The 26,775-nt window shown below is 34.3% G+C and overlaps 1 protein-coding gene across 1 annotated transcript in view; it reads left to right on the forward strand.

The window, feature by feature from the left end:
• The first annotated feature begins 226 nt into the window (after window positions 1–226).
• LOC108760295 (uncharacterized) overlaps window positions 227–26,775 on the forward strand; it is a 116,462-nt gene continuing 89,913 nt past the window's right edge. Inside the window, exon 1 of the mRNA XM_018506155.1 lies at window positions 227–2,899. Within this exon, the coding sequence (XP_018361657.1) occupies window positions 502–2,899 (2,398 nt within the window). The 5' untranslated portion in view covers window positions 227–501. The remainder of the gene's footprint in view (window positions 2,900–26,775) is intronic.

Raw genomic sequence — 26,775 nt, forward strand, 5'->3', positions numbered from 1 at the left:
CTTTAAATCACGCGACACGCAGAAATCGGAAATTGTCTGAGCGTGAACATCGTGTGAAGTGTACCTACGATATCATTTTCGCGATTAGAGTGTTACTATTAAACTTTTTTTATTCATTTCTTAATGTTATTAAACAGTGTACAAGATTACTTCTCAGAGTGTAAAATATAATTTTTATTATACATAATAATATAAAATATTTTATATCATTTGCACTTCAGTAAAATTATTATCATTATTATATAAACCGCTTCTTCATTCTAAGAAGCTAAAATCCGTCAGACGGACGCGCGTTTCGGCGAAACGATTCAACAGTCGACGATCTTTCTCGAATCCCATAAAACTCATCGAGGCAAGACAGGACCCGTTAAGAAGTCCAGCGACGGCGAACCCGTTTGGGACGAGAAATTAATCGGGACGATCAGCGACCGGGCGAGCAAGCCGTTTTTCCGGCAGATTATTCGAGCGAGAACGAGCGAACCAGAGAGAAGAACCGGGACCATGAAGAACGCCCATCCGATCGTCCGCGCGACGACTTCCAGTCCGGTCGGTCCAGATTCCGCGGGGCTTGGCGAACCGGCGGAGCCGATCATTCGGTTAAAGCTGCAGAAACCGCTGCACTGGGAGTGGGAACTCACGACATCCGCCGACGCGTTGCCCGTCATCCAGCTGTTGGACAAGGATGGCCGATTGCTAGTGGAGACCACCGGCCGAACGGCGCAACGGGCGAAAGGTTCCTTCAAGGAGGGCCTAAAGACTCATAAACAATACCCCGTCGATGAGTCTCGAAGCAGCTCGAGGAGCAAGGAACGAACGTCCTCTCCGTCGACATCTTCCGCCTCGTTTGTCGTGACGCCATTTCAGAATAACCGCAATATTGACGGCTTTAGCAGCAAATTTGGTACATGCAACTTTGCACCGCGGAAATCCCGAAGCGACGTTAATATTAAAGAAGGGCAAAAAAGTAAAAAGAAGGTAGAAAATAGAGATAAAGAAGAAGGAAGAGGTAAAAGAAGACACTCGTCCGCCGTGGAAGATCCAACGATGAAAGCAAAGCTCGAAAGAGACATCGAAGAAGCAGCGGGATTCAAGAGGTACTCCGCCGGGGATTATCTCCGACAGCAAATCGTGAACGATTTGCGTACACGTAATACGGTCGGGAGAACTCCGGATGAGATTGCCAAGGACAGATGCAGAAAGGTCAAGGCGTACCTAAGAAGTCAGAGCGAGTCTCTGCTGAGTTTAGTTCGCGAGGAAGAATACAGTGGAAATGAAACCAAGGACACTGTCGAACAAAACGAGAAGAATCTCGGAAATCATAATTTGAAGAGGAACAATACGGTCAATTCCGAAGGTAAGGATTCGTATGGAGAAAATAAGAAAGTGAAGTCGTATTTGCGAACTCGAAACGCCTTAATTCCAAATGAGAATTTGACGAAGGAGAGTTCTAAGCCGAATGAAGACGATAGAATCATTCGCAAAATAAAGGATAACATGAATGAGGAGGAGCTGGTGAGAATCAGAGCGTTCCTACGCGAAAAGATACAGCGGCGGATGAATATGGAACAGACGTGTTCAAGATTGGCCGTGCACGCTGGCGTTTCCGAACCAATCGAAAAAGGCGGAATCAGGAAAAGATACTCGGACTATAGTCACGAGGAAAATCAAAAGAGCTACAGGACGCGAAAAGTGCGCAGTGAGACGAGTATTTTGCGATTCAATCCCGAGGTGATCGAGAGAGAAAAACTAAAGTCCAACAGACAAACGGAGAAGGAGAAGCCAATGAATTGTAGAAAATCCTCCGAGGACTCTCAGCTTCAAAGACAGTCACGTAACTATCGGCGCTCGAAGAGCGACGCTTTAGTCCAAGCTTTAGAGCCGGAAAATCGATTGAAATTGCAGCTAAAGAGAGAGTCGTCGAGTCTGGACAGAAGGAAAGTCTACCGAAAAACCAAGAGCGACGTTTTGCTCGGACAAATGACGGCAATGGCGGCCAATGCAGACAGCGCTAAGGACCTCGCAAATCCCCTCAGACATATAAAGAGCCACGAAAATGTGGAAAAGTCCTGGCGGGAATACAAAGAGCGGAAAAGGAACGAGAGACTTCGCCGCGAATCGGAAAGAGAAGTGCCTGAAGAGGACTTCATGAGCAAACCGAGATGGAAGGACCTGCAACGCGATCTCTGCTCCTCGCGCGCTTGCAAGGTCTGCCAAAACTTGAGAAACTGCGTGAACCCATTTTACGATCGAAGTGAAAAGATTCGTCAGGAAAACGAAGAATTGTTGACAAAAAAAGGAGCTGTGGCGAAAATTTCCGATGGCGATGCTTCATCGACGAACGGCAGTAGACCCGGCACAAGTTTGCAGGAAAATTACTTGCTCGTCGGGCAAAAGAAAACGAACGAGCGCCAATCGCCGATCATCGCTAAAATTCAAGTGAAAAATCGCGGGAATGATATTAGCAGCGTGTCTGCGTTAAATGTCAATTCCCCGGATTTCGGATACAATTCGATCCCTTCGAAGAACGCTTTCAAGGACTATCGAGAGTTATACACACGCTCGAACGTGAAGAAGAGCGACACCTTCAAGATCGTCGACGGAAGTGAGGATCTAGAAGAACGTACAAACGACTCTGATTCGAAGATAAACGACATCGACGGTTCCGACAGCGATTTCGGCTATTTGAACGGCAAGACTTCGCTAATAAATAAATCGAATGAAGATATCACCAAGGATTATTTCAAGAGAGTTTACGAACTGCTGAAAAGGAGGCAAGATGAGATGAAGAAGCCAGCGAATGAAAATCACGAGTTTCTGGACTTCGATGACTCTTCGTCTTCGAATTACATTGAAGAAAAGAAGAAGTCTCGTCGCAGCAGGAAAGATGAAAGTCCACAAGGTAAGATATCTTGTGCGAAATTTTAATGTATAATAATTAATTATAATCAATAATTTTAAATCCTAAATATTGATAAAATAATTTACATCAATTATCGCGCTTATATGCTTATTGATCATCGTCTGATTGATGTGCTGATCGATAACTAGCAAGTCCATTTGAATAACCATATTAATGTAAATATGATAAATTATATATAAAGATTATTACATAATCCATACAAATAATGTTCAATAATCATTATGCAATCATCGATTAGGTATATATCATGTTAAAATCTAGTGATTTTTGTTTTTATAATTTCTTAAATTGTTTCATAATTCCTTAAGTTTCGATAATATATATTCAATTATAAGTAGAAATTAGATAAATCAAGAATAAATCAAAATAAAAAAATAAATCTATTTTTTCAATCGAAACAAATCTTAATAATATTCATATACAAAATTTTGCAAATACATTTTTCAGCTTTATAAACTGCGTCAATTTAGTTTGTCGCAATCATAAACTAAAGCTAAAATATTAATATCTCAAATTAGATCGATCATCACGATGCTAATAAACATCTTAAAAATGTGTAAAGTATAAAATGTAAAGAATTTTGTAATATATGTTTCTATTAAAAAATATAAATTAAAAAACAATAAAGAAATGTGAAGTTTGTAAAGGAAAGCCTCAGATAAACGCAACTCGGAAAATACTGAAACTCAAACAAAACAGTAATTACTAGCGATGCCTAAGAACTTTAATTTATGTTGCCTGTAATATACATAACCAACTCTCCCTAGAATGGTACGTCCGATACCGCTTTCGTGCTGTTTGCTGATGTGAAAAGTTCCGCCATGAAAGTATCGTCTTTATTGTATCTACCCGTATTTCATTGTGTTTCAAAAATATTTAATATTCAAGCATCAAAGTTTTCGCATTTTATCAGACTAAATTGCACGTTATCAAATCGTTTAACAACAACTTTTGATATAATATTTCATGCAAAAAAAATTGAAAAAAATGTATATATATTATTTCGTGTGAGAAATAAGAATACATGTGAAATAAATACCTCTCGAATGCATATTTTATGAGTAAAAATTTATTTTTTTTTGTTCTTATTTGATTTGACTCAACATCTAAACACTTCTCAAGTTGGATGGCAGTTTAATTTTCCTCCTTTTGACATGATTTCGCACGGTGGTAAACTCTTTTCGCTTTCGATGCATTTTCTTACAATTTCCAACCGTTCGCCTCTGGTCTTCCAATATCCGTTCTGTCGACCCTTCAAACTTTTCAAGAGATCTTCACTTCTTTCGCATAGGTTCTCATAAGATAATTAAATTTACGTGAATAGCAGGTTTAGTAATCTGAGGACAAAATTACGAGAAATGTTGAGAGAACAAAATTCCTCACATCATAATTATATTCATAAATTCGCATCTACATGTTACCATGGAAAATATTCAGCTGAACTACTCTAGTGAAAAAGTGCTGAAAATAACTTCAGGACAGCACTTCTCAATGTCATTCGATCCAGAAAAAGTTTTGAATTTTTGATAATTTAAATGTCAGAGCTCTGTTATACATCTGATGAGATTGACCAACCGTTAACCTTTAACTTTTATGAATTATAAAGCACGACTTCTGTTCTCGGGCAGTCGGGTAGAAATCCAACCTCGACAGAAAAATACTGGGCAGACCTACGAGAGTCCCCGAAAACTCCTCTCGAGCATTGTCAATTCTCAGAAGCTTTACGTAAACTCGAGACTTTCGGCTTAAAGGCTTGGCGAGCCCTTCCCTTAGGGTTTGCGAAAATCACGAAGAAATCTCTCGCGTACTCTGACCCGTTCACCTCTTTCGAGAGGTTACCCTGTTATTATAAGAAAAAAATAAGACGTGGATGTGATCTTTTGACCTACAAGCCGCTTTGAATTTCAATCTAAATATGGTGCAGCTGCTCCGCCAGCGTTGTTCTCTCACGAGATAAATATTTCAATTTACGCTCACCTACAAGAGATGCAATTTATTATCTTTTATTGGAAGATTGCTACACGAAGTTCTCACACAATTATTCCTTCATCGCAAGCCTTCCGCCCACTTCGGCTGTTTGATAATCCCCAACGCATCAATTATGTTTCTGTGATAATATCGAAAATCTCACAATGTAAAAAGAGAGTATTCCTCTAATAAAATTGTATAAAAATTGCAAATTCGCATTTCTCAATATCATTAGACTCGATTAGTTTTATTAATGTAAAAAATATACGATATTAAAGTTAAAAATCTTGCCTAGAGACCCATAGCGTAATTACTACATATAATTTGACTGTTAATTAACACATATTTAAATAGAACGAGAGAATTATCGTGTAAATTAATGACAATTGTACTGCTACTACAGTTTAACACAAATCCGATATGTTAATAAGCCAATAACACTCCGGAATTCAGTTAATATAAATTGCGTAACGAATTGAATAACTCTTTCCTGTCCCGGGAAAATTATTATGAACAGAAATTCCGATGTGTTGATTAAATAATCACAGTAATCTCTGAACACATTTGCATACATAACTAAAAAAAAAACTAGAAACGAGGAAACGTCCGGTGATCGCTAATTCAAGATAGAATTCCTGTTCTTCCTTCCGGCCGCATGACGTCATAGGACGATCCACGCTCAGACGCGCAGAGCGGAACTTAGCACATGGTGCTTCCCCTCGCAAGAAGCGCCGCAAGAAGTGAGAATTCCCGAGCGAGAAATTTACAGCCGGTAGAACAAACGCGTTACGCCGGAAGTCACGTATGCCTGTTTCTGGAAATGCTCGCGGAGATTCGAGACGCTGACGATCGAACGCGGTGTTTCTGATCGTGCGCACATGATAACACGATCGTAATCTACACTAGTAATTTATTAGTTTAAAAATTTATTGCATTAAAATATTATATCGTCATCCGCAAATATATGTACGACAATCTTATCGGTCAATTTTAGTCGCTACAGTTTTTTTAAATCTGTGTGCATAGCCATCTCTAATTATCATGAGTAACACTAATAATTCAATTTAATATTGCATAACGGTATATTGTATATAGTTGTAATTTGGTATTATAATAATATCGCGGTATTACTATGGAATTTTAGAAGACAATGTGGTGAGATAGGCCTTTGTTGCTAATATGGATCTCACCTAAAATTCTGTTACATAATTAATTAACCATCTCTTGCAAAAAGTTTTTAATTTGTTTTGAGATGGATATCAAAATTGTAAAATAATTACCACCATAATTAGCATGATCTTTGATAATTGATATTCATATATTATGAGGTATATCAGAATTTTTTCGTATATAATTTTTAATGTAACGTGGTTTAGAGTTTGTAAGTATAATTAGTACCCTTAATTAATTATTAAAATGTTATTTTTCTATTTTGAGAAGATAAGCTTAACTAATTGTATTTTCGCTGGGACATAATTAAATGTAAATTTTGGTAATACTTCTCTATTGGACTTCCTAATTAGGAATAATGTGAGCTCCTCTAAATTTTTAACAAAAAATATTACATAGCATTGTTTTTCGTTAAAAAAATCTTTGTAGTTATCATTTTAAAATAATTTTAAGAAGTCTCTACGAAGCGGAAAAGAAACGCTTATGATAAACATTTGCGAGGACAGGGGATTAAAAATATTGTTAAAAGAACATATTCATGAAAAGAAACTTATGATAATATTTCAAAATTTTCTATGAAATTTATGGGAAGTCCAAATAAACCCGAAGAAACCAGATATGTAAAAATATAATAATAGACCACTTCACCATCACATTCAGATAATTAATCATAATGTCTCTTCATCTAAATAATTTTTCCCATTTTGTGAACAGTCTTAATCATTTCAAGTGTGTTTTATATTAAACTTAGATTATAATAAATAATTGTTTGCTATATTCATTAGATTTGAATAAACGAAAAATAAAATGGTATCCAAAAAATAATGAGAGCCCACATCACTCTTTCTCTAATAATTTTTTGGTCAACAAAATTGCTCGCAGCATATTTCCATCGGCATAGTTGCCCCGATAACCGCATATCGAAAATTGCTCTCATTATGCGGGAATTTAACTCGCACTCTCAATAGCTCTCGGGAGTTTGCAAACATCGAAAATTACTCACATCGAAAATTACTCACATCAATGACTCGCGCAAAATGAAAACGACCGACGTTTTCGACAACTTGTGATGTACCTGCTATACGTGAATCGAGAATAATAGTGGTCAAAAAGTTCGCGAGAAGTTAATTGCGAGAGAGAATGAAAAAGAAAGAGAATGAGCGAGCCGTATAATTTTCAGGTAGCAGGATGGCATGCAGATTTGTGCGTGTACCGAAAAGTACCAGTCTGTGTTCGGTACTTTTCTTGTGACGGGCTTTCAGCCAAAAAGGATTAGTGCCGCGCCGTCGCTCTATCGCAAAAATGCAATAGCAGTTGCAACGTTGCTACAAATCTTTTTATTTTTACCTCGCATTTCTACAATCGACATTCATTCATCTTATCAAACTCAGCTTGAATTTTTGCGTCCGTTAGATTATATTTCCATGCTCTCCCATTGTCACTTCGCATCGAGGATGATTCGGTTGCATTATTCTATCCTTCTCATTATTCTACACAAAAATGTATTTAAATGTGCTATTTACAATTCAACCGCATTCGCTATCACATCAAATAAATATCCAGAATGCATAATAATATAAGGTGTCTGCCTTTTTGATAAATACACAATAAATCCAGTAAAATAATAAAATTTCTGCAAAGATATACGTTATCGTTAAAAAACAGTATTTAAATATTTTCAAATAAAAAATTCGATTACACTGTAACACGGAAAAAAAGGTTTTGCTGTAATAGCTAAATATTTAATTAAATATAGAGCTGAAAATAATTTTGTTGAACTATCAAAATAATTATGCAGAACATTCAAGCTGCCTATTGGAATATTAAAATTTTTTGCAGCATTGCTCATTATGCTAGAATTTCCTACATAATTATTTTAATGATCCAACAAAATTATTTTCGGATTTGTATTTAGCTAAATTTTTATATATCTGAGCAAAATCGTTCTTTCCGTGTATAAAATCAATATATGATGAAATTACTTTCCTATAAAACTATTTGCACAAAAGTTTAGTGAAGAACGTGAGAATGTAAAATAAATGTCCGATAAATGTTATCACTTATAGGTTTCCCGCCAAATGACTCACTCTGAAATGCATGAAATAATTTTCATAAAATACTTTACGTATATAACTTTAACATTTTCGTCACGTCTATAGCTTTTATTTTCTCGTTACCAACTTGTAAAATTTCATTTAATGTGAATGTGAAAATACGGTGTTGTTTTATGTTGTGGGGCGACAAAAGGTATATTTCGTGCGTCGTTGGCCTTCGTTCAAAACGATTCAAAACTATGTGCGATGGAGCAAGTGCCTAAACGAACTTGTTGCTAGATGCGAAACGTTATGTTTAACGATGGCAGATAGACAATTGGCCGACACCGTGCGTGATAAATCACATCCTTTTATGTTCCAATATATAACTATCCAACGCATGATATATAACAAAAAATTTTATACGATGCCCGGGAACATGGCCAAATTCGAGATTCAATTTTAAACATCTTAGTCATATTGTCAGTTTTCGTAATATAATTGTAAAAAAGCTCATGCAAGTGAAATCAAAATTATAAAAATTTGCCATTTTTTTTATTTCATATACATATGGCACAATTATGTCAAAGAGCTTCCCACGGGATAAGAAGAGCATTAATGATTTCCACAGTTACGCCCTTTGAGCAATTAAGCTACTAAAGTATTCTTGTACATCACCGTATATTATAGACGATTTTGTTACGCAGAAATACAACGATGAAACGTAAAAATGTTAACCGGATTAATGCTTGCTAAATTGACAAGCGTAACATATGACACTATTATACGATTCAAAGACAAAAATTCTTCAATTTGATAATAAACATTCTATTTAAGACTGACAATATAATATTTTCGTTTGTTTATTATAAACCTCACATTTTCATCAACCTCATCTTCAACATAGAAATTAGTTAGATATTGCATCGAGGAGATCGTTCATATGAGAACGTAACGAGTTTCTCAGTCCTTAATTGTAGACGAACCCTTTAATAATGGAAACGACAAAGTTTCGTTGAGATCCATTGGCGGGAAGTTGTCTAAGCTCGGTTGTATCAAAGTTCAATTATGCCTGATGCGAAAGTTCTATTAAAAATTGTGAAATTACATTATCATCGCCGAATTTTCTCACTCGGTGCCTTACATTGCATTTTTAACGAAAAATACATAAAAGATGGCGTACCCCTGTCCATGTACACTTTCAAGAAAGTAACTTTCTAAATCAAAATATAAACACAGTTTCGCCGAACTGTTACTTTTTCCAACCTCCTTTTCGTTATTTGCAACATTGTTAAAATGTAAACATTATTTCATCATACCAAATAAATAACATGCAATAGAATCTTCTCGCCTCAAAATGTACGTAAATAACAAGATATTTAGAAGTCCCTTTCACAAATTTTTATAAATTAAATATTTTAATTCCTTGCAAGTTTTTAATCCTCTACGACCTTATCTGATACTGTTAAAAATGATTCAAACTTTTATATTTTTCGAAATAATCTTTTATAAAGATCTTTTATAGACTATTTTAAAAAATATAGAAGTTTTAAAAATAAAGCGAAAGTCGAAAAAATAAAGATTATTTTTTCCTATTAATCGTATTGAAAAAGTACTTTTTTAAAAGATTACTCTATTTCCATAGTAAATTAAGAGAAAAAATATCATATGCTACGTGGAAGCCACGAAACTTTTTTTTGGTTGAACATCGATTTGGGTATACTGGATTGTACAGTTGCACTGTGAAAAATTGAAATGCCCCACGTGGAGCTGTTACACGATATTGGTTTTTCGTGTCGAAATTTAATGCGTGTTCAACCCAAATGGACGATTCTCTGCGGCAAAATAAGACAGATTGAAGACAAATGTTTCCGCACAATTATGGTCATACTCGCGAGATATTAAACTGCATTCGAAAAAAAATGATATTTGAAAACAGACACTTGCTGTTTAAATAATACAGTCCAGAATGGGAAAAAATAACGATGAGAAGAATAACGCGGAAAACATTCACGCGTATTCGCTTGCTAAACTATCAAATGTATAGATCGTACCGTAAACCATGTCAAATGAGTGGTTCCATTACACTGTGAGCATTCACACGTGACAATTAACGCAAACGATCGTTTGTATCGTTACTTTCCGCATCACCACGCTCGTAATTATCGTTGAATATCGTATGAATCTTGTGTAGTTACGTACATAGTAACTAAATAAACACATCGTTTCAATATCTCTGTATATGTTTTCCATTATGCCTATCAATATATTCCAGAAAAGAATGCGATATGCATATGTTTTTCATAAAATAATTTATTATATATATCTCGCAAGAACTCTCAGAACAATTCGTCAAATTACTTTCATAATTTTCCTGAAAAAAATATTAAATTATAAATTATTACTACTAAACAAAAAACGTTACATTTCATTTCACCAAAAATATACTATATCTTATAAATGTACCAAAATATGTAAACCAGAAAAGTTTATGGAAGTATAAAAGACTAACATTCAGAAATTTTCTTTAAGTCATTGATTTTTTTTACACGGAATAAATTGAGATATCTGAAAAGATTTCTCCATAAAAAAAGATTAAAAGAGCAAAATCTCACCATAAAATCTTGGATAAACTACTCGCTAGCGTCTTTTGTACACATTCGAAGATGAAAAACGAATTCTTGATCACACTTGCACGAGTTGCTATGCATTTCAATATGTATGTACAAGACAAGTTCAATTTTGAAATCGAGGACGTCGCATGACGATAGGAGTTATCGATTCATTTTCTTGCTGCCGTCGCACGCGGTATTGTTAGCTGAAAGCCCCGTTTTAAAACGTCAGAAAAGAGAAAATTACGCTTTAACATACGCTCTTCGCAGATTTATTCGGCGATGGCTGCACATACATAACTCTAATGAATCACATCGATAGAACTCCACGATGAATACCGTTCTCGAATAACAAAAATCACCAGAGCTTGCGCAGAATGGACGTTTTATTTAAGCTTTTGATTACGCTCAAATGTACGTACAGTAATTATTTAGTGATAAAGCAACGTGACGTATTCATTCCTCACAGCTCTGAAATTGAACGTTTGCTACGAGAGTCATTCGATCAATTGTATTGCGAGAAAAAAGGAAAATTCAGAACCACCCGCTTTTTCAACTTATAATTTATGCTGTTATAAATGTAATTAAACTGCCCTGGATTTTGCATTCTCGCCCGCCTGCGTAAGCGGCAACATTTCGCGGAAATATCAGATACTCGGAAAAGTGACCAGTAATAGCAGCAGGAAAGTAGCTCAGTATATCTACGAAGAAGCTCTTGGAGGAAAATAACGCCTAAATGATTACGAAATTATAAACTTGCGTCGTTTTATGAAACAATATTTCTCATAAAATACAGAATCATTATATATAACGAGCCAAAACGTGCAAGAAAATAACTCAATAAAAAACTAGGGAATTTTTCATGACAATCTTTCTTATAATTAGTCGTCCGTCCACACAAATATGCAAATACAATTCCATTTCTACCCAGCACAGTCGATGTCATCGCAACAAATATTTGTCAAAGTTAAAACTGATTGTGAGATTCCAGAGAAGTTTCGAATTGATATGAAGGATTGTGAAACTAGATCATGCAATCTCGACGTGGTGCATTATCCCGATTACGTAATGCGACATCCATCGCTTTGGATAAATTGGAGGCACACGAATCCGTCCGCAAACATCGCGTAGACGTTGAAATCCAAGCCGTAAACCAAGCACTTGCAATGTTCCCAGCACCATGTTACACCACGAACACAAAATGTATTTCTACCGTGCTGCATATTTCATCAGAAAATTGCAAATACGAAATACTTAATATATTCTCTAAAATTATAGATGTAAAATATTGTCATATACCTGTAAGACAGATTTATGTTAATGGATTGCATGGTTAATATTATTGTGCATGTATTGATAACTATTATACATTTTATTTTCCAATAAAATCAAGAAACTTAGATATCTTTGGATGAAAAATAATATTACATCTCACTTTTATGTTTTTGTAGTATCCCGATCGTTTGAAGGTTTTCAATCTTCAAACGGAATTTTCGAATATTGGAAATGGTTTCTGATCACTATCTGCAAAATGCAGTGGGCCATAAATGCTGTTCCACGTATATACATGTAACTGCTGCGAAACTCAAAGATGGTACGAGATTGCGGGATAATAGAACTTCGGAAACTGCAGCGTATAATATTCCCTCGAAAAGAGACATTGGCCTACGAGACAAGCTATAAACGTAGCCATATTACACTCCGTCGAAGTCGCAAAGCTTTTATTAGCAATATACCAAAACAATGCAGAGATGATGGATACGCGAATATCCATTGAACCCTACCAATACACCGTGCACGCAGAGCACAAGTAAATTAACAAAGATGTTGTTTATGTTAAAGGAAGTAATATATCTGCAATTATATGTATATGATATTGTGTGATCATTGAGTACGATGCACAAAGAGCTTTAAAATAAATCATATTAATATTTTATTCCTAACTAATATTGTTTATGGACGGAAGAGAGTTTAATCCTAATAAATAATAACATATAATTATATATACATTATATATAAATAATAACATATAATTATATATACATATTATTATATAAATAATAAATTATATATTAATAAAATAAATTGTAAGAAAAGATACAATTTATACAGCATAATATCACGTGTAATGTATATATTTTCATTAAACAAAATAAAAATTATGTAATTTTAATTAAAACAATAATGATCTACATAATTGATAAATTGGAAAATGGTTTATAAATATTATATATATTATACTTTCATATAAATAATATGCATATATAAACTCTATTACTGCATTCCAGCAATATGTATATGTGTTGATTAAGATTAGGACAATATTCATAGGCCATTCTTATTTCAAAATCGTTTTAAGTAATGTCTTAAAATAATTCGTTTCTTATAGATTGCTTATCAGAAGAAAAAATTTTACTAAATGACTAATCTGAAAATACTTCGAAGCATTTGTTGTTTTAAATTTTTATAGGTTACTTATCAGAAGAAAAAATTTTACTGAATGACTAATCTGAAAATGCTTCGAAGCATTTGTTGTTTTAAATACATATATGTTTTAATCAAACATATATTTGTTTAAAACAGTACAGCATTTAAAACATGTTTAAAACATTTGTTTTAAATACAAATGTTTTAAATATAACAACCCTGCTCATCACACACACAATGACATAAGCTGCATAAGAAAAGTATATTAGCATAGTAAGGCCGCAGAACCAATGAGCAATCTTTATGTACTCGTAAATCAACATAACATTTTTATACCGAACGCTCATTAATTGATCTAGCGGTCTTATGTCATTTTGTGTTTGATGGATTTTATATCTGCGGTTATAGAGCTGCATATCAATGCATTGTACGTATGCAGAACACTGCATGTGTATAGAACCACACGAAACGGTAAGAAGGTTGCGAAGGGCAGTAGGAGGAATCAGGAAATTCGAGAATCAAGGAGCTACTCTTGTTTCACGATGAATCACGTCGCTGCAACTGTATCCCTGTCCATCCCTTTCAAACTATACGAAACTCAGGTATGCTTAAATCGTAAAAGTTCTATTTTTTGCTCGGTCAATACAAATTAAATTTTCAACTTCTACGTGATTAGAAAAACAAATTTCTGCCACTGTCGCGGTAAAAAGAAACGTTTCTTTTCGCGAATAATCACAGAAAGTAACTTGAGCGATTCGTCAAACAGCTTAAAGATTCCAATCACGTTTTTTTTTCTTTTATGAACGAAATAGAGAAACAAAGATATGAACGCGCTTTCTCGGGAGCGAGGAACTTCCGATAAAGAATAAAGTAGAAGTAAAATGTATCCGCCATTGGGAGATCCGAAACTTTATGTATCGAGGTGAATTTTAGATACGATCCGACTGTGGCGAACTGATATTTACGACGACGTCGACGGCATCCATCTATGGCATTTTATTTCACGCAGCCAATACCTATTGTTTGCATAACGTGATATCTCAACCTCTACGATCATGAATACGTAATTTGCAAATGATCCGTCGCCAAAGCTTGGGGAACTCTATTTTCAATGGCAAACTTGATTTGCATTAAGATATCGGGATAATCCAACAAAGAGAACATTATCATCATAGCAGTTGAAGTGATTCTTTAAAATAAATGTATAACCCGCAGAATAATTAACTAATCTCTAACTCTTATATACTAATATATACTGTTCATACTAATTGTAAAAGTATCTAAAGTCACTAATTGGAAAAATATATAAATAGTTCATCTGAATTTCAATAAAGATAATATAAACGTAATAAATTAAAATATTTACGTACTAATAAATTAAATCGAATATAAAAATACCAATACGAGCTAACACCGGATGTGTGTGTGTGTATATACTTAAAATTTATACACAAAATTTATTTACATTGAAAATTTAAAACATTTACGTTTTCTTTATTTATATCTCTTAGAGACAATAAACTTTATATACCTACACAAATGTAATGATATTGTGGAGAATTAATTTTTAAAAAGTTACAAAATATCTATCATAAATATTTATAAGATTTCTAATCTTGTAAGATTAATATTGAAAATATTTTCATCTATATTATGCTGTATTATTATGCACGAAATGATGCAGCAGTATAAGACATATTATGCAATAACCATGAATGTGTTCCACATGTCAGATGTACTTCATTCTGCTTATTAAATTAAAACTGTTTATTCTTTTCTTGTAAGTTTAACTTATATAACGGTTATGAAATACTATACTATTTCATTCGTCGAAGAATCGATTGCATTTGCTACTGGAAAAGATTTTCGTCGATACAATTATTTCCTTATCGATTATCACGTATCTACACGTCATTTTTCACGATTTTATCCTTCTATAAATTCACGTAAGAATGACGATCAAATAATTCGATATATTACATCTTGCAAAATATGTTTATCATCCCATAAAGAAATCATTTCGATCAATTTTTATTTTATCCGCCTGCATAAGACGTATCTGATAGTAGTGACACAGATTACATTTTATCTTACGATTTACAAGTAAATCTTATCAAATACAAATAGAATCTTTTCTAGACAATAGAACATTGTGTCAAACAGATTTTTCTAGAATTGTTCACTTCGAAAAAAAAAAAAACAAGATAGAAAAGCAATATGCAAATTTTCAGAAAAATTTCGCATTTATGGAATATCTAGAAATTATTGTAAGTTTCTTTTCGATTTCAAATCGGAGATACTTTTCGTCGATATGACATCAGCAATATACGGAGAAATCTCTCTGCTAGCGGTGCAGATTAAACTCGCGAGGCGTGAAGCCAAATCTTAGAGCGCGGAAACGCGCTAGAATTCTCTTATTGTTCGTAATCCTGGCCTGCCTTTTGTTCGCAAATCGAGCCAGCGGACGGACAGACATGAGGAATGAGCACGCGGGAACGGGTCGGGAAAAGAAGACGCGAAAGACGAAAGAAACTCCCGGTGCACATATCTCCCCGGTTACTGCTAGATAAATTGTAATAATCTGACAAATACAAAAGACAGATTCCCGTTGCTCTCCGGTCCTGTGCATCAACTACATATTAATCATCGCAAGATTCATTCATCTACTTGGCGATGCACACATTACCATTAACCGTGTTAGTTCTATATACGCATTCGGATCTGCTGATTATTTCAGATGTCAGTAACCTTATTCTTACGAGGGCAACTAACTCTTGAGCTTGTTATCTCAAGAAAATATCGAATACCCATGAAGTGCTTCACTTTGATCTGAACTTAACTTAAGATCAAGTCACTCGTAAATTGAATTATTTAATCTATAACTGAGGAATTAATTCGCTGATTCATAATTGACAACGTAATTGTCGATAATTTATTGCGGCAATAATTGTAGAGTCACGCGTTGGAGCGATGATGAAAAAACATCAAATGGAGGAGTGTCTCGGAGTGAGATAAAATATGTGATTATACGATCGGCAAGATCCGACATGGTCTCATGAGTTTATCGTCGTAAATAAATAAACGATTAGTCATACGATTATACTGAATGACTATTAGAGAATAATTATAATAAATGACTTCGCTTATTGAACGATGTATTATCCATTTCTACTCGATTTCTCTTCGATCGTAATTATGTAACTCGGTGTACTCAATTTTAATGATATCTTTATTCTCCTTTCGATCGCGCACAGTTTTTATAGAAAATATCTGTTTTTGAGGTTAAATGCTATTCAATTATAAAAATCGAACAATTCATTGCTAATCGGAACAGTAATCGACAAAAATCAGTCGAAAAAGTGTAACCATAATTCCTAATAATTAATATAACACAGCAATTGGCTCATTTTACTTGTTTTCACATTCTATACATTCTACTTATATGTTATAAAGTTGACGCATGCTTACAGCATTCGCGCCCCGGTGTTCTACAAACCTATATAACATATAACGTCATCATCTCATCTCTACGCTAAAGCAAACAATTTTATGCTAATGTTAAAACTGGTTGACATAAAACATTGTTGTGTTTTTCATAATGCTAACAAATAAATAAGTAATGTAAAACGTAAAAAGATCTTTTAAATGTTATAAAATAAAAAAAATATTCTTTCATCAACGATTCTATTAATAAAATGTTTAAAAGTGTTTTCATTAATGAATCATCTCAAGTAAAGTATTCTTTATAAATTCTTTATCAATCATAATATTTTTAGTATTAAATCTAATTGCATGTATTTTTAATATTGACATTAAAAGAGTTGTAAAAAATTTTCTCAAAAATAATCAAAAATTTCTAAATGATCATAATTTTCAAAAATCATTAAGATTAGAATACAATTAAAAAAATAGTACTTAAATTTTTTGTCATAAATTTTAATAAAAATTATTCTATTTTAATAAAAATTTTTTCACGCAAACTAAACTAAAAAATTTATATTAATATAAAAATGATTTATATTATAATAATGTATCGATAATTCTATCTATTTCTATATGTATAAATTGGAATAAATTCTCTAAGGGCGCATTCACACCCTGACCGAGAAGCAGAAAGCAGAAAAACATCAGCCAATTAAAACTTGTGCTGGTAGTCAATTCGGTTTTCTGTACTGTTTATTACCAACGCGAATTCTGATTGGCTACCGCTTTTCTGTCAAGGTGTCAACGTGCCCTAAGATATCGAATCCGACAAGCTTGATGTTTGCAATATTTTTACGGAGGCCATCATTTCAAAATTCCTCGACGATGGTTTCCTCGAGCTTTGACGTCATCCTGCGCACCGTTATCGCATCTCGAAGCACGCAATAAAGACATTCGCGAGATCAGGACGAAGAGAAAAACGTTGATACGCATATAAATAAAACATCCGACAGGTGTCGGACTCGACAGGATCCCAACCGCGTAGATCCGGACCTGGGATAAGTCCAGGGGTAAACAGGGATGCACGTCGAGAGGTCGACCAGGGGTAGGGGGATGGCAGCTGGTGGCTGCGGCGGCGCGGGTGAAACGGGGACAGGGATGGTGTTGGGTACCTGCACTCCAACGGCAGTTCGGTCGGTCGTTCGGTCTCGTCGGTTGAAAAGGGGCGGTCGGGTAAGTTTGCGTTGGCGCGCGACCCATCAGTTCCTCGCGAGCCGCGAGCCGTGTCGCACCGTGTCAGGTGCGAGTACGCCGCAGCTCGTCTGCTCTCGCAGACTATCTATCTCCCCCGTGCGTCATGCACCTGTCGCACCTGAATGACTCAGTTTCACGTTGGTGCACGCGCGTCTCTGCTCCGAAAAAAATTGCACACGCATGCTCCTCGTGACACGTTCACTTGATCGAGGTCAAAAACAAGTCGACTCGTCGTAGACTTTCATTCATCGTCGTTCGACAATTGTCGAAATGACACAAACGGTGCGTGATAATTAATTAATTGCACTCTCTTAGGATGACTGATCTTACAAATATCGCGCAGAACCATGAAATTATATACGGTGCATTTAATGTGACAATCTCTGTGACTATTATTTGTGACTTGAAAAGAACTCATTCATCAAAAAATCAGGAGTGTACAAAGAGATTTTAGTGAATTTATTTTTAAAAAGTGGCAATGCGTCGCAAAACATTTGATTGAGGTCAGAATAACGCATTCCGAAGAACTCGGTGTGTGTGAATTGGTGAAATTGTGTATACGCACGTGCCTTCTTCTCTACATGGACTTGTTGGGTTGACTAAAAAAAATTAACCAATGACAGCAATTGTTATCGTTATTTTAACGTAATATTTCATGAAAAAGATTAAAGAGCAAAAACTCGTTACACTGTTATCAATCTCGTTGCTCTTTTCTCTGTTAATTTTAATCGGAACAATAATTCCGGATACCAGACAACATGTAATAAATGTACGGAAATAAATGTACGGAAATGAGTGTGCAGAAACGAAACGAGATAAAATCCACTAATTAACAAATGCGCTCTTAAATTAATCGATCGCGGACGAATTCGTAATTAAGGTCGGTAAAACTGCCGATCTTGTTGGGAATTTCTACGCGTGTCAGATTATTGGGACAAACAAGTACAGAATTCTCTCGAAAGCAAAAGCACGCTGTCCTTCGACCAGTGCATCCCCTCCAGCGATTCCCACACTCTGCAGCCTCGACGCAACGCGTGATTTACTCTGGGTAGGAGAACCTCACAACGAACTGTCTCTTTGTTCACGAAAGTGAACCAAAATCGAGTCCCCGAGGTTTAAACGTCAATTCGGATCCCACGATTCCGAGCCCAACAGAAACGCAGCGCGTCGACCGCCACAGTATAGTCAAGTGCATCAGCTGGCCGTTAAGCCGTACAAATTGCTGCGAATCGCCACACGAAAAATCGTGAGTATTTTAAAAGCGTTGGGTTATATATCATTCACCAGTCCTTTCAAAGCGAAAGGACTTCCTGTCGCTTTTGTTCAATTCAATTTACTCACAGGAATCTTCTTTTTAAAAACATGCCATGTTTGTAATTACGTTAACTTGGTTCATTATGAAACAATCACACGACACGAAAACGTTATTTTTCATAGAAATATCGGTCTCTAAAGATTTCACGAGGAGAATTTTATTCTGAGAAATTTTATTAGAGAAAAAATTTTCTTTCGTCCGTGACGATGACAAAGGAACCGCTTTAAAAGTACAATACGATTGTCTTTTATTTACGAGTAGCCCTGGAACGAAGCAAAAATACTTCGTCATTGTACTTTCAAAAGGTCGGCATAAAAACACAGCGCTGTTGGATGTACGAGTAAAATCGCGTTGATGAAAATTAATAGTTGTCAGACGTACAAGGTTTAATCATGCCACAAATTTCAACATAGAAGCGCAAGAAATACCAGCGTTATTGCAAATAACAAATAGCAAAAGGGATTAGTTCTAGAAATGGGGTGACATGCATGCTGATCGGTCGAATCGCACAGCGTAATTTATTTTTAACAATATCGTACTCTAGCAAGTGAATAATAAAGCGCTTTCATTGACCAGGTGACGAAGCGGGATTGAAAGATTCGCCTGAAATCAGAGACGGTGCAAATTCGCGCACGATCGAATCTATTCTTGGTCGTCCACCGTTTCCATCGTACCGACATTCTGCGGTTGCACCGTTCTACTTTTTTTTTTTTAAGCACATTTTAAGCTCTCTTAAGAGATAAGGTCTTTGTGAGGTAGAAACTGAATTTTCGTAACTTTCTCAAAATTATCTTTCAAATTATCAATTTCAATGTAACGATAACATTAACTGCAACTTAATATGCCATTAAGATCGCTGTCTCCGGTTTTATTGACTACGTGCAACACAGTTACATAATACTTAATGTATTTCAGTCTCTTCGTTAGCATAAAACTTTTTCTTGAAACTTCATAGTCAAATATTTGCTCAATGAAGCGATCGGTGTAACTATAAGTCGAACGCATGTCCAGGTCTCAAGTTTGCCAATCTAAAAATGAGGACTTTCCGGGTAAACATCTGACTCACATCGTTTGAACCTTTCTCAATCGCAGATAACTGTTACATTCGAAACTTTACCCGCAGAGCTATACAAGTGTGACGGTACACCGATACTATTGTAACCGCAAGATTTTACCGAAAACCGCATCGCGGTACAAATACTAATACTACCGAACCGAAGTTCGAAAGATCGTTGTCGGGTAATAAAACTCGTCATTTATACTCATATCGCATTATTTAACGCTGTGAATTAAATCATAATTTCGCTAACTCTTCAATATTCTCTATAATCGAAAAATAACAATTAGAAATATAATTCAAATACAATTGTTGGTAACAACGAATACAGCAAAACATTTGATTGTGCATAATTTGAATTCAAGATTGATAAATAATTAAATGATTTAGCAGAAATGCAAAGTTGAAGTTTTTACAATAATTAAGATAGATCAAAGGCAACTACGCAAGAATGTCGATCGACTGGCGACGTAAACAAGTCGTAGCACTGTTTCTGTCGAAGTTTCCTCACGAATTCCGCGAGTGTTTCGATCGTTTTAAATTAAGACGCATGACCAGACTGCGCGTGCAACGTCATGCGTATCGTACGAGTGCAGGTGCCGATATTGCAAGTATTATGTACGTCAGAGGCTGTGACTGATAACAAAATTATTGTAAAAACTATGTGTGAGTTTAGTAGAAAATTGCATTTTCTGTTTGCACAGACACATTTCTTGCGGCTTAAATATTTGATGCGTTTTCTCTATTTTTCTTCTCATCACTCTTTCTGTCACTCTAATATATCGAAATTTACGTCGAAGTGAGTTTAAGCTCACTCAATATTTAAAAAAGAAAAATGAAAAATTCTGCATAAAAATTAAATAATTAATGGGTATTACAGAGCATAAAAGTTAAAAAATGTATTTCATATGCATTAATTCAAATATTTTATCGAGCAAAAATTGCTAATAAAGCTCACATAATCACGAAAACAATTGTCAATTTTATTAAATTGAATTAAAGCTACTTGCCAAAATTTGAATGGAAAATATTTTCTCTCGACTATTCTAGAACTTCTAAATGAGAATCGATTGTAAAGTGCCGACAATATAGCAACCCTTGACGTCGTTTAGTTCTTCGTCTATTCATACCCATTCAAACTGACCGTGTCTGATCCATTCTAGTGAGTTTAGCCACTGTATCTCTTGAGAGTCTTTTTGTCGAAATGACCTGAGGATACATTCAATCGAGCGACGCCGGGATTCTTCGGTAGCTGGCGATGCATCGTTATGCATTGTAATGGAACTTCGGCGAAAGAGTCCGGAAAAGCCATCGCAGATGGCTCCAAATGGAAGGAATGAAAAACGAGAGCAGGGAAGGGATGGCGTGAGGAGACTCGACCAGAGAGAAGAGCCAAGAAAGGGGCCGAATAAAGGGAATACTGACCTAGATCGAGTGTTTCTTCCCTAATCCAGTTCTCGCGACTCGACCTTGTGATTCTCGCAAATATTTCGGGGAAAAGTCCGGCCAAAGTTGCGTGAGAAACATGGCAACACGCAGATTGAATCAAGACTCGAATTGGACGATAACTTCGGATACGAAATTTCGCGATAAACGGATATAAAACAAATAAAGTTAACAAACTGTACATGATAAATCGTTTGACTTCAATTACCGTAAATATTTCTCGTTTATGAGTTTGTGGAATGACGGAGAATAGCATGAAATGACTAAGAAAAATGTATATTTTTGCTCTCTTACTGAAATCAATTTTTCATTGTCAAGTTCATTGTGTAACATAAAAGCGCGATTTTCTGTCGATTATCTTCACGCATAAATTTAAATAAATTAAAGATGACGATGTGACACACATATGATATTGCAAAATGAAAGAACTGAGATAATGGATATAATAATATAGATAATAGAATCTGTGATGTATTCAAATATAATATATTATATGCATTAACGAAAAGCAGGCAGTAACAAAATTGGAATGTGACACACTTGTTCGTGTCAGAGCTATATTAAACGTTATAACGAAATTAGCTCGACAGGTTGAAATTACCGAACGCTTTGCGCAGTGGCAAAAATTTCATCGATTTGCCACGATTAAAACTAGAGTGAACGTAATCGTTCATTACGTACCCAAGTGCGCATTCACATGGCAAAGGACGATGAGCTTAACAAGATTTATGACAAATTCTATCGAAATGGTACCGTAATGTATCCTAGCATATGACAGCTCGTGACAGCGTTCAAACAAGATTAATTCCCTGCTGTTAAGAGAACAAATCTATTTGGTCCTAAAGGAATCCTACGTGCAGTATCAAATGTTAAACAAATTCGCTTATACGCTACACGTAATTTTATTTGAATATTTAAAAAGAAAATATATTTGACATACAGTTTAGTTCATTCAAAATTTGTCTTTACAGAACAAAATCACGGAAGTTTGTAATGAAAGTACAGATTAATGTGATTCTATGTTTTATAATACTCTTTTGCTACTTTTATGTAAAAAAGATTCTTTTACATAGTTAAGCATCGTTGATTCTCGATTATATAACATCTCGTAACGTTACACGAATAGTTCGTTTATTATATTAGCATAGACCGTACGAGTCCTTCAGCTGCATCGAGTGTTGCCTTGACATCGGCAGTTGCGTCAGCATGAGTAACATTTCGTGACTATATCGACTCGATTATCGTCTCGATGTTATTCTCAGCCGCGACGACAATGCATATATACAATCCATTCGAGATGCATCGATGATGACGATCTCGAATTAAAGAGAGGTAAGAAAATAATCTTCAAAGGCAAAAAATCGTGCATTTGAATATATCGTATTTAATTTTTAGATGTAATTATTAAAAAAAATTTGAGACTAAAAATAATAATGCGGGTAAAAATATAACACTCGACAAAATTTAATTTTTTGCAACATAAGTATGAATAGGCATTTTCGATATATTTGCTAAACACGAATCCACCGTCCTTTGGCTATCACGTCACAATTTTGAGAAAAATGATGTCAAAAGGATCGAAAATAACAATGTTGAAGGTTTTTATAACGTTGTAGCACGGGGTAGCAAATTTTTTTCTAAATTTTATTATTTCCATAATAAAAATACCAACTTTTAGCTTTAAAATGCATTTTGTTTCGTTTCAGTATGACTTTTTGTTTTCAAGATATATCAATTAAAAAATAGCTCTTTTTCTTGATATACATATGATAAAGCATTTTGTTCTATCTAAATTTTGTATTTTGTTGAAAGTGCTTTTGTACTTACATAATATATTGGAACACACTAACAAAACGCAATATGAAATACAAAATACAATATGAGAGAAAAAGTATAATCATGAATCACATATTAAAGATTATAATATTTCTGCCATATCGTATTTTATCAATTTCATATTTTTTTATTTAATACGATACGATTATATATTATGTAAATACAAAAGCACTTTCCACATAATGCAGTATTCAGATGAAACAAAGTGTCTACGTCATGTACTACAAAAGAGCTATTCACACTCATGTTGAAAACTAGTGTTGGACAGTGTAATTAATAAGTTTTACGTAAAAATGAGATAATTAAGGAAAGATCGGGTAATATTGGACAAGGATTGTTTAAAATTGTAGATGTGTGTAGCAACATTTGTCAAGCCACTGGCAAAGTTCACCTGCACGTGAGAGCCAAAATCTCTCCATATTGAGAATAGAGACGAGTGAGTGTGTGTTTTGTTTGTGAGTTATTGTGCATTTTGTTAGGTAGTTGTTGTTCACACATGTCACAGAGTAAACTTCACCAACCAGTCACATCATTAAATATAAATCGAATATTTTATACCAATATAAACAGCATCAATTATTCTTCAAGTTGGAGCTAAAATTTTTCTTATTTTAAAGTTGCTTTCGTTTTATATATTGTTTTTTGTTGCACGTTATTCGACAGTAATATAATATTGAATAATGAGAGATGATATTGGACAGCTTAAGTAGTGAACTAACGAGACTTGACTTCTGACAGCTGTGTTTTGTTCTAAGAATAGAGGGAGGAAGATAAGAGACAAATAGAAAGAAAACAGCATGATATTAGCTGTTAAAAGTAAGAAATAAAGAAAATAACAATAAGAGAGGCAAATGGGCGATATTCTGTTCCGAAAAGTACCGTAAAATGGAGTAATTTTGGCCCAGTCGGATAACTTTGGTGCAAATTTAAAAAAAAAACATTTTTTATGCCCGTTTCCATCAAGAAGTATAGATTAACTTTAATCCCGATTCAACTTACTTTTCATCTTTTTCTAATCTTTAAAACTAGAAAAAGGTAAAGAGGACGTTGAACTGAGATTAAAGTTAATCTATATTGGTGAAAATGGACATTTAAACGACGTGCATGTTCAAAATCAGGATATGTACATAAAACGTTTCAAGACATCTTTGAAACGTTTTTAAGACATCTTATGTCCAGATTTTGACATGCCGTTTGAGCATTATTGCTCTAATTTTGGGCTAAAGTTACTCTATTTTATGGTACACTAGAAGATAATAGATTAAAAGCTATTAAAACACAATTTTACATAAAAGCAATTTTCCCAAATGTTCGCAAAGACTTTCGATAATTCAAGAAATCCAAATTTAATAAATATATTACTTGCACGAATAGAACTGTGAATGAAATTCCAGATATAACTCAATACCAAAGATATATTATGAATAAGAACACGTCGGCGCAGTTATACACTAAGAAAAAAAACTTTTCATTTGATTAAATTAATTTAGTTAGTTTTTCTTTCATTGAAAAATGTATGTATTTAAGTCAAATATAACGTTTGACTTAAATACATACATTCTTCATCGAAAGAAATAAAGGCTAACTGAATTAATTTAATCAAGTAAACAATTAATTTAGTCAAATCGACAATTTTTTCTCAGTGTATATATGATTTCATACGTTTAATCCTATACAAATATAAAAGAAAATATTTGTACGATTATAACGCGTCAGCGAATCAACTAGAAACTCAATAAAGCCGTGATTTGGTAAACAACAATTGATACGCGCTTGCATGCTCAGCATTGTTATATGTATGAAATGTTGAGGGCCGCAGTAAATCTACCATGTGGGATAACGCGGAATCAGACACTTATCTGCTCTAAATAAATCGCCGCTTCCCTCGACGGCTCATCCTATCCCCGACGCCCATCGTTGGATTCGAGGGTGGAAACTCGCGAAACGCGATTACAATAGATAATACGTTTCGCCTTATATGCTGCAGGCAAGAATGCAAGGATCGCGTGCAACTAACATAGCTAACCACTACAACCCATCGTCTGCTCCAGCTTCTACTTCCTGATCGAACGAACACGGAGTGCGAGAATGCGTTTGAATATTCTTAGCGTTATCTACGCGAGCACGCAAACATCACCCTTCGGGCCAATCGTTTCTGCACCTCCATTCGCGCGATGCGGCTTCCGGATACTTTTCTTATTTTTTACACAATCTTTTTCTACACTGATATTCTCGTCTATCAGATGTGACTGGGAGTACAGGATTACTCCAGAAATCAATAAATTGGGTGAACATTCGAAATGGCAAAGCATACGAGCAATGTAAATAATACAAGGCTATTATTATTGCATATTTTATCTAAATTATATTTTTGAAATTACTGAATATTATGTACGTCGTTTTTAAGAAACCTAATCAGTTTTGTCATAATTTTTCTCGATCTCTCTTTAATTAGTAAAAATTTATTTAAATTTTTTAACTACAATTACTAATATTAAAGATATATATATATGCAATAAAATTTTGAAACTTAAAACTTTGTCATCAAATTTTACAATTTTGCTTAAATTCTTTAATCTTTATTTGTTTAAAATTATACGTGCCTTGCATAAAAACAAAAGTATTTAAATATTATTAACGTTTAATACATATTAATGTAAAATTTAACGTAATATCTTTTCATATATTTGTCAATATTTAATTACAATATCAAATTTAATATGAATAAAAACATGAATTCGATATAAATAAATAAAACATTTGCAAAAATATAAATGCGTATCTGTAAAGATAATGAGACAGTTGAAATGCTGTTACACGAATGTCTCTCTTTGTTTATAAGAGATTTACCAGTTGTTAAAAGTACAGATATTAATTATTGTAATAATAATATGCTTTAACTTGATTATTATATACTATCTTAATTCCGCAGCTATAAACGCATACCTACTCAAATTAATTACCAAACTGATTCTTTATTTCGTTCCAGTAACGATCTTTCTTACAAAAGCCTAAAAAATATATTCTCCTGCACATAAAATATGTACATCACTTTATCGATAAAGTGGCCCATATTTTTTACAGAAGAATATATTTTAAAAAATTGAAAATTAATTTTTGATGACTCTAGCATGTTTATTTTAAGATTGAATAAGCGTAAAAAGTGTAGAGAGAGAGAGAGAGAGAGAATATTTGGATTTAATAAAAATTAATTTATTAATAATACCAAATTTTTCTGTAATATATTTTAAAATAATACAGAATTTTTAAAGAATTCGCAATATACCCTAACAAGATTTTGTCTGTTGCGTAAA

Source organism: Trachymyrmex cornetzi, unplaced genomic scaffold (assembly GCF_001594075.2).
Source record: "Trachymyrmex cornetzi isolate Tcor2-1 unplaced genomic scaffold, Tcor1.1 scaffold223, whole genome shotgun sequence".
In the NCBI taxonomy this organism is placed as follows: Eukaryota; Metazoa; Arthropoda; class Insecta; order Hymenoptera; family Formicidae; genus Trachymyrmex; species Trachymyrmex cornetzi.